We start from the raw sequence: 10,646 nt of genomic DNA, 5'->3' as shown, positions 1-10,646 counted from the left end.
TCCTCTCCACAACCTCCTCTCAGGGAGTTGGAGAGGGCCGGCAACGGGGGGAGCCTCAAGGGGGCGGGGGCGGATCAAAGCACCCGTTTTCTTTCGTAAAACGAAAAACAAACAGCGGTGAGGAGGCAGCAGGGCCGCCCGGGCCCCGCCTCAGCCGGAAAGGGCCGAGCCGGCGGGTTGGAGCTGCGGGTCCCTCAGGCGGCGGGGATGGAGCCGCCGTGGCCCCTGCTGGGGCTCGGGGTCTGCGCGCTGCTGCTGGGCCTGCCCCGAGCCCGGGGTGAGCGGGGCACGGGGAGAGGAGGGGGCGTGGGGAAGGGCTGCGGGGACCCACCCCCCGCCGTCAAACCCCTTCTTCGCTATCACCCCCTTCCCATCGCTATCACACCCCCCTCTCATCGCTATCACCCCCCTCCTATCACTATCACCCCCTCATCGCTATCACCCCCTTCCCATCGCTATCACACCCCCCTCTCATCGCTATCACCCCCTTCCCATCGCTAGCATCCTCGCCCTCCTTCGCTATCATTCCCCCCCCACAGACGTTTTCCCCCCCCATATCACTATCATCCCCCTCGTATCGCTATCATTCCCCCCTGTATTACTGTCATTGCCTCCCATCGCGATCGTGGCCTCCCTCCTTCTCTATCATTGCCCCCTCCTCTTTTATTGCCTCCCTCCTTCTCTGTCATTGCCCCCTTCTCTTTTATTGCCCTCCTCCTTCTCTGTCATTGCCCCCTCACTGCTTTCATTCCTCCCCTCCATTGCTTTCATTCCACCCTTCCATCGTTTTCATTCCTCCCTTCCATCGCTATCATTCCCCCCTCATCGCTATCATCCCCCCCATTGCTATCATCCCCCTTATCACTATCATTTCCCCCTCATTGCCGTCATTCCCCAATATCACTATCATCCCCCCCATTGCTATCATTCCCCTTATCACTATCATTTCCCCCCTCATTGCCGTCATTCCCCCCATCACTATCATCCCCCCCATCACTCTCATTCCTCTCCTCCATTGCCATCAACCCCCCCTCATCACCATCACCCCCCCATCGCCAGCATTGCCCCCCCCCACATTGCCATCACTAGCATCCCCCCTCCCTGCTTCTCCATCACCACCACCCCCCTTCACCATCGCTATAGCCCCCCGTTTGCCATCGCCTCCCCCTTTGCTGCTGTCCCCATGACCTCCTGTTCTCTGTCATCCCCCCTGCCCGCAGGTGCCTGCCAGCAGCCGCCGAGGTTTGCCTTTGCGGAGCCCCCCCTGCCCCTGGCGGAGTCCTACGCCGAGGGGACCACGCTGAGATACCGCTGCCGCCCGGGGTACAGGCCGGCGGTGGGCAAGTCCCCTGTGGTCACCTGCCTCTCCAACTCCGAATGGTCAGCGGACCTCGACTTCTGCATTGGTGAGTTCCCCCCGTCCTGGGATTGAGGTGGGGGGAGCCCATCCCATCCCCTGGTGCACCCCAAACCCTGCGCGTGGTGTGGGAGGGTTGAGGAGGATGCTCCCCAGGCTGCTGGTTTTAGGACAGTTGAGAACAAGCGCTCGCCCTGCCCGGGGTTGCCCTTTCTGCTTGGAAACGTTAATCCCTGAGAGGTGATCTCTGCCCTCATTAATTACTTCACCATCTGGTGACAGAGCGTAAATGCTAGAACACAGGACCAAGGAACGGTGTGGGAAAGGCCATCAGAGCTGGTTGTCCCTATGTTACGTCCCTGTTCCCGGGGCAGTAAGCAGGTCCTTCCCCATCTCCTGCTCTTCTGCGCTCTTGCCTATGGACTAAGACCTTTGCCTGGAGCTCGCTGGGCTCTTTATCAGTTTCCTTTCTCAGTGCCTTGAGCTTTATCTGTGCTTCTTCTTTGTGGTTTAACCCTCAGTTCATCAGAAAACAGCATGGATCTTGTATCTTTTCTGAAAGGGCTGACGCTTGCTTCCTGAGGGAAGTGAGGTGCCTGATAAAGGGACAATTAGTGACACAGAGCCGCACCTTTACTGCTGTTACGCTATAAAATAAAGATAATTCTGATCCCTTACCCTTCCAGGGAAGTCCTGTGCTCCACCGGAGATTGAGAACGGTAACTTCGACTACACAACCGATCTCCAGTTAGGGGCAACGATAACCTACACCTGTAATGTCGGGTAAGTGTTGGCTCAGGCTCCTGGGAGGCAGCAGCGTGGAGGCTCGGAGGCTTTTAGTGTCTTGGGGCTGTTGCCTTGGCAAGCACGGGCACAGCGAGAGGGCTCGGAGCAGGGAGCTGTAGGGGTCAGGCTCATTCCTGCCTGTGCTTGTGCTGATAGGACAAGAGGAAATAACCTCAAGCTGTGCCAGGGGAAGTTTAGATTGGATATTAGGAACAATTTCTTTACTGAAAGAGTGGTGAAGCCCTGGCAGAGGCTGCCCAGGGCAGCGGGGTAGTCGCCATCCCTGGAAGGGTTCAAAAACCCTTTAGATGTGGCTCTTGGGGACATGATTTAGTGGTCACAGTGGGGCAGGGCTAATGGTTCAATGGGATGAGTTGAGAGGTCTTGTCCAACATTAATGATTCTATCATCCTATGCAGACAGACCACCTTCTGGGCAGGAGAAGGTGGTCTTTGCAGATTGCTTTATGGCTGCTTTGCAAAAGGACTTTGTTCCTTTCCTGGTGGCATTTGTTAGTAATCCAGCACTGGCTGTTTGCCATGGGTCCAGCTTCCACATCTTAGCTAAAGGATCTGAGGAAAGGAGGGCTGTGGTGTCCTGGGAGCCAGGTGGTGGGGAAAGACAACATTTAAGGTGCATCAGTGACACCTCACTCTGCTCAGAAAAGAAGTTTCTGTTTGGATCTGCTGCACAGCATGGGGCTGAACAGCCTCGGGGTGGGGACGCTGTCTCACTCGTGCTCCTCTGAGCTTGTATCCACCCACTGCAAGTGCTAAGTTTCTAACTGCATCCTATAATGCGTTTCATAGAAACATGGAATGGCTTGGGTAGGGAGGGACCTCAAAGCCCATCCAGTTCCAATCCCCTGCCGTGCGCAGGGACACCTCCCACTGGGTTAGGTTGCTCAGAGACAGAATTCTTCAGGTATTGAGAAACTAATGGTTTATGGGAGGGTTAGCTGTTTTTCCACAACAGTTCAGCTCCTCCAGCGCACAGCATTACAAACCATACTATTTTCTGAATTCCCCAAGGGCTTTTTATTCTTGTTTCCAAAGAGATTCAACCTTTTCTTCTCTTAGGTACCGCTTAGTTGGGATGCCGTCTGCGCAATGTGTAGTTAGAGGCAATGAAGTTTCTTGGGATAACACTCCATACTGCACCAGTAAGATCTTAAACATTTCATGTACATCTTTTCCTCAAAGCTGTTATATCTGGTAGTTGGGGAATGGCAAGTGGATGATCTCTTCTTGGCTCCTAAAGCAAATTACATCAGCCTTTAATGAATTTTACTCCTTTCCTCTCCCCCAAACAAGCATTCTTGCTGGAGGTGGGAATGGAATTTAAAGCCATGGGAGGATCTGTGGGTGTTGGCAGCAGCTCCTGAGGCTGTTGGTCAGTATTTCCCAGCCCAGGCACACAGCGAACATTCTGCCTCGCTGTTGTGGATGCTGCAGCACTCGGGTTGTGTTTTCTGTCAGGCAGTTGTTGCTGAATTGTGTATCAAGAGCTGTGCTGGGATGCCTTCAGTTGCGTCCAAAATCTCAGTTTTCAAAGGGGAAATTAATTCTAAGAGCTCTGTTGGTGCTGTTTGGGCTTTTTTAGCATCCTGTGATGTGGGCCTGACCATCAGCTGCTGATAGCTGAGATGGTTTGCTGCCGTAATAGGTTTCCTGGCCTTGTTAGCATAATGAAGGAAGGAAATGCCATCACCAGTAGGTGAGGGTTCCATACTGCTTGGTGAGACCATGTTTATTGCTTCCAGAAGGCCCCTTCCCTAGTGTCTCCTCTTGAACTATAGGTGCTGGTTTGCCATTTCACCATCTATACATTTAAACTCCCTCTGGAAAGCATTCAGGATTTAAAGGCTCATTCAAGCCTTTAGGTGGAGGCGATTGTTTTATAGCTGCTTCCCTATTTTTTCTTTGACTTTTATTATTTTACATGTTTGGGTTGGTTTTTTTTCTGTGGGCTTCTTTTTGTGTAGCTAGACCCCAGTTTCATATTCCACGGAAATGTTCTTGCCTTTTCTTGCTGTTGTTTTCCTCTGCAGTTATTCCTTGTTCACCACCTCCTGTGATCCAGAATGGGCAGCTCTTCAGCGACAACAGAGACTTTGTCTACGGCATGGCTGTAACATACAGCTGTAACAAAGGTTTTTCTCTTATTGGAGATGCCACCATTCACTGCACGACGGATGATAACCTGGAGGGAGTGTGGAGCAGTCCAGCTCCTGAATGCAAAAGTAAATATTTTCTTTATCTCCTTAATCTTTTGACTTTTTCTCATCCCTCTCCCTGTCTGTACTTTCCTGATGGGCTGTCAGACATGAGGAGGTTGATTTGAGTCTAAAATGTTTCCCAGAAAACTTAATGGAATGATCTCCCAAGTTGTGGTCAGAGGCAGGGCTTTCTTCAATGGATTCTTCAGCCCACAGAAATCCTTCCTCTCCGTGCCCTTGCCCAGGGCCTCATGCAAATGGAAAATGAAGCTTTCACGCATTCAGTTTCTTAATGATGTCTCTGTTCACAGTAATTGCACCCATTGGGGACCTGCCTCTCTTGGAGAGAAGGGACAGCGGTTCTAGCGAGCTGCTCTTGCGATGCATCTGATGTGACTGCAGGGCTTTTCCTTCTTGTAATATGTGTTCTTATTGTCTTATCTCCACTTCCAGCTGTCAGATGTGAAAATCCAGAAGTGAAAAATGGGAACAGGCTATCTGGCTTTGACACTGAGCACACCTATAAAGATACAGTGACCTTTGCGTGTAAGCCTGGTTATTTAATGAAGGGTGCTAGCGTAGTTACTTGTGAAGCAGACAGTACCTGGAAGCCACCTCTACCAACGTGTGACCCAGGTACAAACCCATTTATTTGTTGTGATGGCACCGAATTAGGTCTAAGAGCTGTTGAGCAGGTCAACTTCTGAACCTTGTGCATTGTAGCCATGCCCTTGCAGAGCATGCTGGCTTGGCTCTGCAGTGTGGCAGCTGAAGCTGTTTATTTGTGAACTGCAAATGACCCAGAAGTGCACTGAAAGGAGAGACAGAACTGCCTAGCACACCCAACAGCCTTCACCGGCTTCCAGACCTGTTGGGGATGTTTGGCTCCTCTGAGCTCAGCTGGTCCTGCAGGTTGGGTTGGTCCTCAGTGAAGGAGCAGCTTTGACGCTGAGATGCAACCCAATCTCTGTCTTTTCTGTGGTTAAGCGAACTGGGATAGATGATGCCATTTGTGCAACAGGTTGGATGCAAACTGTATCCCTAGAGCCTGGCATTTGGTCAGTTTAAAATGTTGTGTGCTCCAGAACGCTTGTTATTGCGGACTCTTTGTGTTCTCCTCTGTAGCTGACCTTGCTGTTGTCTCCTTTGTTAGTCTACTGTGGTCCTGCCCCACGCTTCCCTTTTGCTGAGGCTGAAATGGCTGTGGGCAACAGCTCCCTTGCTGGAACTCGCCTGAGATATTTGTGTAAACCGGGTTTTACCGAAGCAAGTGGGAAATCCTCTGTTGTCACTTGTCTGACTGATACAACTTGGTCTGCAGACCCAGACTTCTGTATACGTGAGTATCGCCCTGTTCCTCTCCTGACTGCATGAGTGATCTGGTTTTCAGCTGGAAGAGGGGAGATTGAGATGAGATCTTGGGCAGAAATGTTTTGCTGTGAGGGTGGGGAGGCCCTGGCCCAGGTTGCCCAGAGCAGGGGTGGCTGCCCCATCCCTGGAGGGGTCCAAGGCCAGGTTGGATGGGGCTTGGAGCCCCTGATCCAGTGGGAGGTGTCCCTGCCCATGGCAGGGGTGGAACTGGCTGGGCTTTGAGGTCCCTTTTGACCCAAACTGTTCTTTGATTCTGTTTCTTCCTCTGGAATTTGGGTCATGCTCATCTCTGGGTTTGAGGCGATTCCCGTGCTGTTTCTTTTCCTCTAGGACAGCAATGCCCTCCTCCCACGATAGAGAACGGGGATGTGATTGCGGACAATTTCCTTTTTGAGACCATTGTGACATTCACCTGTCATCCTGGGTGAGTGGATCGCTGCTTCCAAGGGACCGACTTGGAGGTCAGAAAACTGGGATCGCAGGCGGTAACATCCACCCCGGCTGCCTCCCTGGTTTCCCAGTTCAGGTCTCCAGTGAAACTCTATATTATGTCTTCACTGAGATGAGTGTGTGGCAACACACATGTGCTTGGTGATGCAGTGAACTGCTTCAGTTCAGCTCTTCCTAGTCGCCTTACTTAGTGGCTTTGACGTGGCCAGATCCCATTTCATAGCAGGGGCAGCTTCTGGTTAAACATTTGCCTGCATGGGAGGTGGGGGAAGAACCTTTTCTGGGTTGTCTTCTGGGAAGTAGTAAACTCCTCTTTCTTTAGGTATGAATTAAAGAGGTCGTCTTCTGCCAAGTGTGTGGCGTCAGGAAAAGGAGTTGCGTGGGACACGGCATTTCCATACTGTGAAAGTAAGAGGGAAGAGCTCTGCGCAGAGCCGTTAAGATAATAGTTGGGACGGTGCTGGTGGTGGGCTTGGGCTGCTCTTCCTTGCGCTTCTTCATTCAATCAACTGTACAACTCACGATTTCAGTGCTAACTTGTGCTGTGAGGCTTTAGGTGCAGGATCCTTGTACAATTCAGAAATGATGCTGACAAAGTGGAAGGAGTGAGGGAAGGGCAGAAATTACAGGAAGCAGTCACAAGAGGAAAGTTCTCTTTCTCCACTTACCAGGGAAAGATGAGGATAATCTTTAGATTGGTTGGGTGAACTTTGGGTGTTAGGACTTCGTCCACTCAGTTTGTGATAATGCTGAAATTGCATGTTATGAGATCAGTGTGTAGTGTTATGTAAAGCCAGAAGGGCTGAAGCCCTCCTTCTAGCCTGATGAGGCACTTAGTGCCATGTTCCAGTCACTGAGGTCTGGTACCAAGCAAGGAAGCTCAGGCTATTTTCCATTGCTGCTAGGTGCACAGCATTTGGCTGTACCCTCTTCTCCCCATGCACCTCTTTGCAGTCAGCAGTACTCAGATGCTCTTGCTGATGTTCCTCCTGTAGGGCAGCTCCCTGACGTTCTGTGTGAAGAGCCCCCCACGATTGACAATGGGATGCACAATGGCACAAAGGGCACAAAATTTGTCCGAGACTCTGTGGTAGTTTATAAATGCAAGGATGGCTTCACCCTTGCTGGAGCAGCCTCTCTTCGCTGTGAAGTAGATCATCAATACCATGGAGCGTGGAGCAATCCTCCTCCAGAATGCAAAGGTGATGTTCCTCCTGTGGGACCGTTCCCTGACATGCTCTGTGAAGAGCCCCCCATGATTGACAACGGGATTCACAATGGGACAAAGGCCAAACACTTTTCCCAAGGCTCCACTGTAGCTTATAAATGCAAGGATGGCTTCACCCTTGCCGGGGCGGCCTTTCTTCAGTGTATTGCAGGAGATCAGTCCTGGGGAGTCTGGAGCAAGCCCGTTCCTGAATGTAGAGGTGAATATCTCCTGTATCTGTCTTGCTGCCTCCTCTCTTGTCTTCAAAATACCTATTTTTTCTTTCCTCTGTGAATCCTCAAATCACGTAATTCTTTAAGGAGTAGGCCTGCGATGCTTCCTGAAACAGCTTCAGCTCAAACCTAGGGCTGAAAGAGTGAGGGACCAGTACTGCTTTGTGTCATCATTGATGATAGGCAGTGAGATCAAGTGCATCCTCGGCTGGTTTGCAGACAACACCAAGCTGAGTGGTGAGGTTGACACTCCTGAGGGATGGGATGGCATCCAGAGGGACCTGGACAGGCTGGAGAAGTGGGCTTGTGAAAATGTCATGAGCCTGGGGGATGAAGGCGTGGAGAGCAGCCCTGTGAGAAGGACCTGGGGGTAACAGTGGATGAGAAGCTCAACATGAGCCGGCAATGTGAGCTCGTTTCATGTTTTGACTCACTTCCTTTGCAGGTGGAGCAAACATGGTCACTGTTGGTAAGTAACGCATATTCCTGAACCCATGTACCACGCTCCTGCCTATCTTTATGTTTGGAGTGAGGACTGAAGCTTCTTATTTATCTCCTGTAGGAATTTTCCCCCTCCTCCTGACAATGCTGGTTATGAACCTCTAGGAAACGGGCATACTGGGGAGGCACTGGGAGGAGACCGAGCAACTTCTCCAGGACCACCAAACTCCAGTAGATGTGTTGGACTTGACTGGAACAATCCCAATGCTCTGCTTTTCCCTCTTGTGAAACTGGCCTTGAAGTAGCAGCCAAGCGACCATGGACAAAGCACTCCTGATCAGGATTCATGGGTTTAAGTGTCTTGAGGTGAAAAGTGCTGCTGCTGCTGAGGAGATTCGTGGTGAATATCTTCACGTGAGTGATGGTTACTTGAAAAAATTAAGTTTGATACAAATAGGATGCGTAAATCAAGGAGTGGGTTTGGGTACTGAAAGCATTGGAGGTGTTCCTATAAAAGTGCAGTTGCAGCCGTGACTTCAAGGCAAGTCTGACCCACTGTGCCATCAGCAATCCTTACAGATCAGTGATTTTACCAGAGGGAAAAACATTTAAATGCCTTAATACAATGAGTTGCAATTCTGACTTCTCCTGTGCACTGACATTAGCTTCAAACTTCAGCTGAAGGTCTCCGCCTTGGCACTATCTTTGTATCACATTGAGGTTTTGCAGGAACACCCTTCCTGTCTCAGCTGTGACTCAGTGCTTCTCTCGAAGCAGTGAAGCTTTCAGTGGGGTGAAAGGCCCAGGAGGAACCCAGCTGGGTGGGTGCTTGGGGCAGCGGAGCTTGTCCGCAGGCAGGTGGGGTCTGAGCTGAACGTGGGACTTGCAGGTGTCTCGGCAGGTGCCACCAAACGTGAGAAAGTTGCTGCGTGTGAACCTTTTCACTTTCTGCTCAGATGTCACCTGCCTGGGGTGGCTCTGAGGGCAGGGAAATTGCTGTGTGAATTTGCACTTAAAAGGGTTTTTCAGGTGGTGCTGTGCACCCTGAGCCCCGGGGCGCCGCGGGGCTGCTGTGATGCCGAGGGAGGAAAAACAGGGTTTGGCCTTTTGCTCTGCTTGTGGCAGGGCTGGTGGGTGGCTCTGATGCACCCAGAGTCAGCAGAGGTGCACAGCAAGCCAAAGCCTTAATTCACTCTTCCATGGGGACATAAACCCTACGTCTTTTCATAGAATCATAGAATGGTTTGTGTTGGAAGGGATCTTAAAGATCATCTAATTCCAACCCCCCTGTGATGGGCAGGGACACCTCCCACTGGATCAGCCTGCACTTTATTTTCTAAACTGACCTTCTGGAGTGTTGTGGTGAGGACGGTTTGCGAGGTGGGTAGAGGCGAGCGAAGCAACCAGGCTTTGGTGGTGCCATGGGGACAGCTGAGGTGATGGGACCTCCCTCACCTTGTCTAAACCCAAGATGTGGGTAAAAGGCCCCTTGATTTCTTTGGCTGATAGAAAGCTCACATTGCGGCGGCTGAATCCTTCCCTGATTTTAACTCAGCCTCGCTAAATGATTATTTAATAAGCTAAAAATGTTCGTAGCGTCTCATACAATGAAGTAAAGATATGAAGATTTCCTGGGAATCCTGTTTATAAGGATTTAAATGTGTATTCAGCTGTTGCCTGAATCCAGCTGAAGACACCAGGACTTTTAGCTGCTGGTAAAGCAAGATTTTGAGGCTCAGGGTTTTGTCTTGCGTAGAGGTTAATCGCCCATCTGTGAGTTTCTCGTGATGCGCAGGGAAGAGGAAGTATTCAAAATGTGTCTACTCCATACTTTTTATTTCTGCCTGTTCCCCAGTGCTTTCTCATTAACAGGAACGTGCACGTAATTAGAGGGAAAACCACAAATAGCCATTTCCATCCACACGTTGCTCTTGTTCCAAATAGAGCCACTAAGTTCCCACTTCCCAGCAGAGCCCCGTCCTGCTCAAGCGCCACGAGATGCTGTTCTCGGAAGCCAGTCTTGCAGAACAAGCACTTGCAAGTGGTTGGTTATTTTATGTAACTCTTACTTCTCTACTGTGTTTGTAACTGAGTTTATGATCTAAATGTAATCAGTCGGCTGCAGTTTTGAAGTCTACATGTTGGATGTGTAAATACTAGAAGCTCTCTGTCAATAAAAGGAATAAAAAGACTTGAGCAGCATGTGTCTTGCTGCTTGTTTTCTGCTCAGTAAGCACCATGTGAGTTTGGGAGCTGGAGGCTGCTGCAGCAGCTCTGACATCAAAAACTGGATTTTTATCCTTCAGCCGTTGGCGAGGGATGACACGGGCATGGATGGATCCTCGAGCAGCTAGAGTGGGATCAGGAGAACTCAGACCCTCAGCTGCAGGGTGTTGTCCCCAAGGGACAGACGTGTCCCCAGCCGTTCCCATGTGTGTGGGAGAAGGGAATGCCCTGCTCTGCCCTTCCTGTAAGCAGGCAAGCGAGCCGCGTGCCTTCAGCTGGTTCATGGGAAGGGCTTCCAGCACCACCTGGGGGCTTGGGGCAGAGCCTGGACCACTTCCCTTGACTGAGGGTGCTCTT

At 50.9% G+C, this 10,646-nt stretch overlaps 1 protein-coding gene across 4 annotated transcripts; it reads left to right on the top strand.

Moving 5' to 3' along the window:
- The first annotated feature begins 199 nt into the window (after positions 1 to 199).
- On the top strand, positions 200 to 10,265 carry LOC138730694 (complement component receptor 1-like protein). 4 transcript variants are annotated; one of them, XM_069876134.1, is made up of 12 exons: positions 200 to 277; positions 1,221 to 1,406; positions 2,044 to 2,140; positions 3,223 to 3,305; positions 4,194 to 4,385; positions 4,815 to 4,997; positions 5,515 to 5,700; positions 6,063 to 6,156; positions 6,505 to 6,590; positions 7,178 to 7,384; positions 8,068 to 8,091; positions 8,185 to 10,265. In XM_069876134.1, the coding sequence occupies exons 1-12, from the start codon at positions 208 to 210 to the stop codon at positions 8,226 to 8,228; spliced, it is 1,452 nt and encodes a 483-aa protein (XP_069732235.1). In that variant the 5' UTR covers positions 200 to 207; the 3' UTR covers positions 8,229 to 10,265. The 4 variants fall into 4 exon arrangements, with proteins under 4 accessions (XP_069732235.1, XP_069732234.1, XP_069732236.1 ...); XM_069876133.1 differs by having other exon boundaries at positions 7,178 to 7,609; XM_069876135.1 differs by lacking the exon at positions 7,178 to 7,384.
- The last annotated feature ends 381 nt before the right edge of the window (positions 10,266 to 10,646 follow it).

This window comes from Phaenicophaeus curvirostris, chromosome 24 (assembly GCF_032191515.1).
Source record: "Phaenicophaeus curvirostris isolate KB17595 chromosome 24, BPBGC_Pcur_1.0, whole genome shotgun sequence".
Taxonomy (NCBI): domain Eukaryota; kingdom Metazoa; phylum Chordata; class Aves; order Cuculiformes; family Cuculidae; genus Phaenicophaeus; species Phaenicophaeus curvirostris.
The sequence above is the reverse complement of the archived record's forward strand: the minus strand, read 5'-3'. Positions and strand labels throughout refer to the sequence as shown.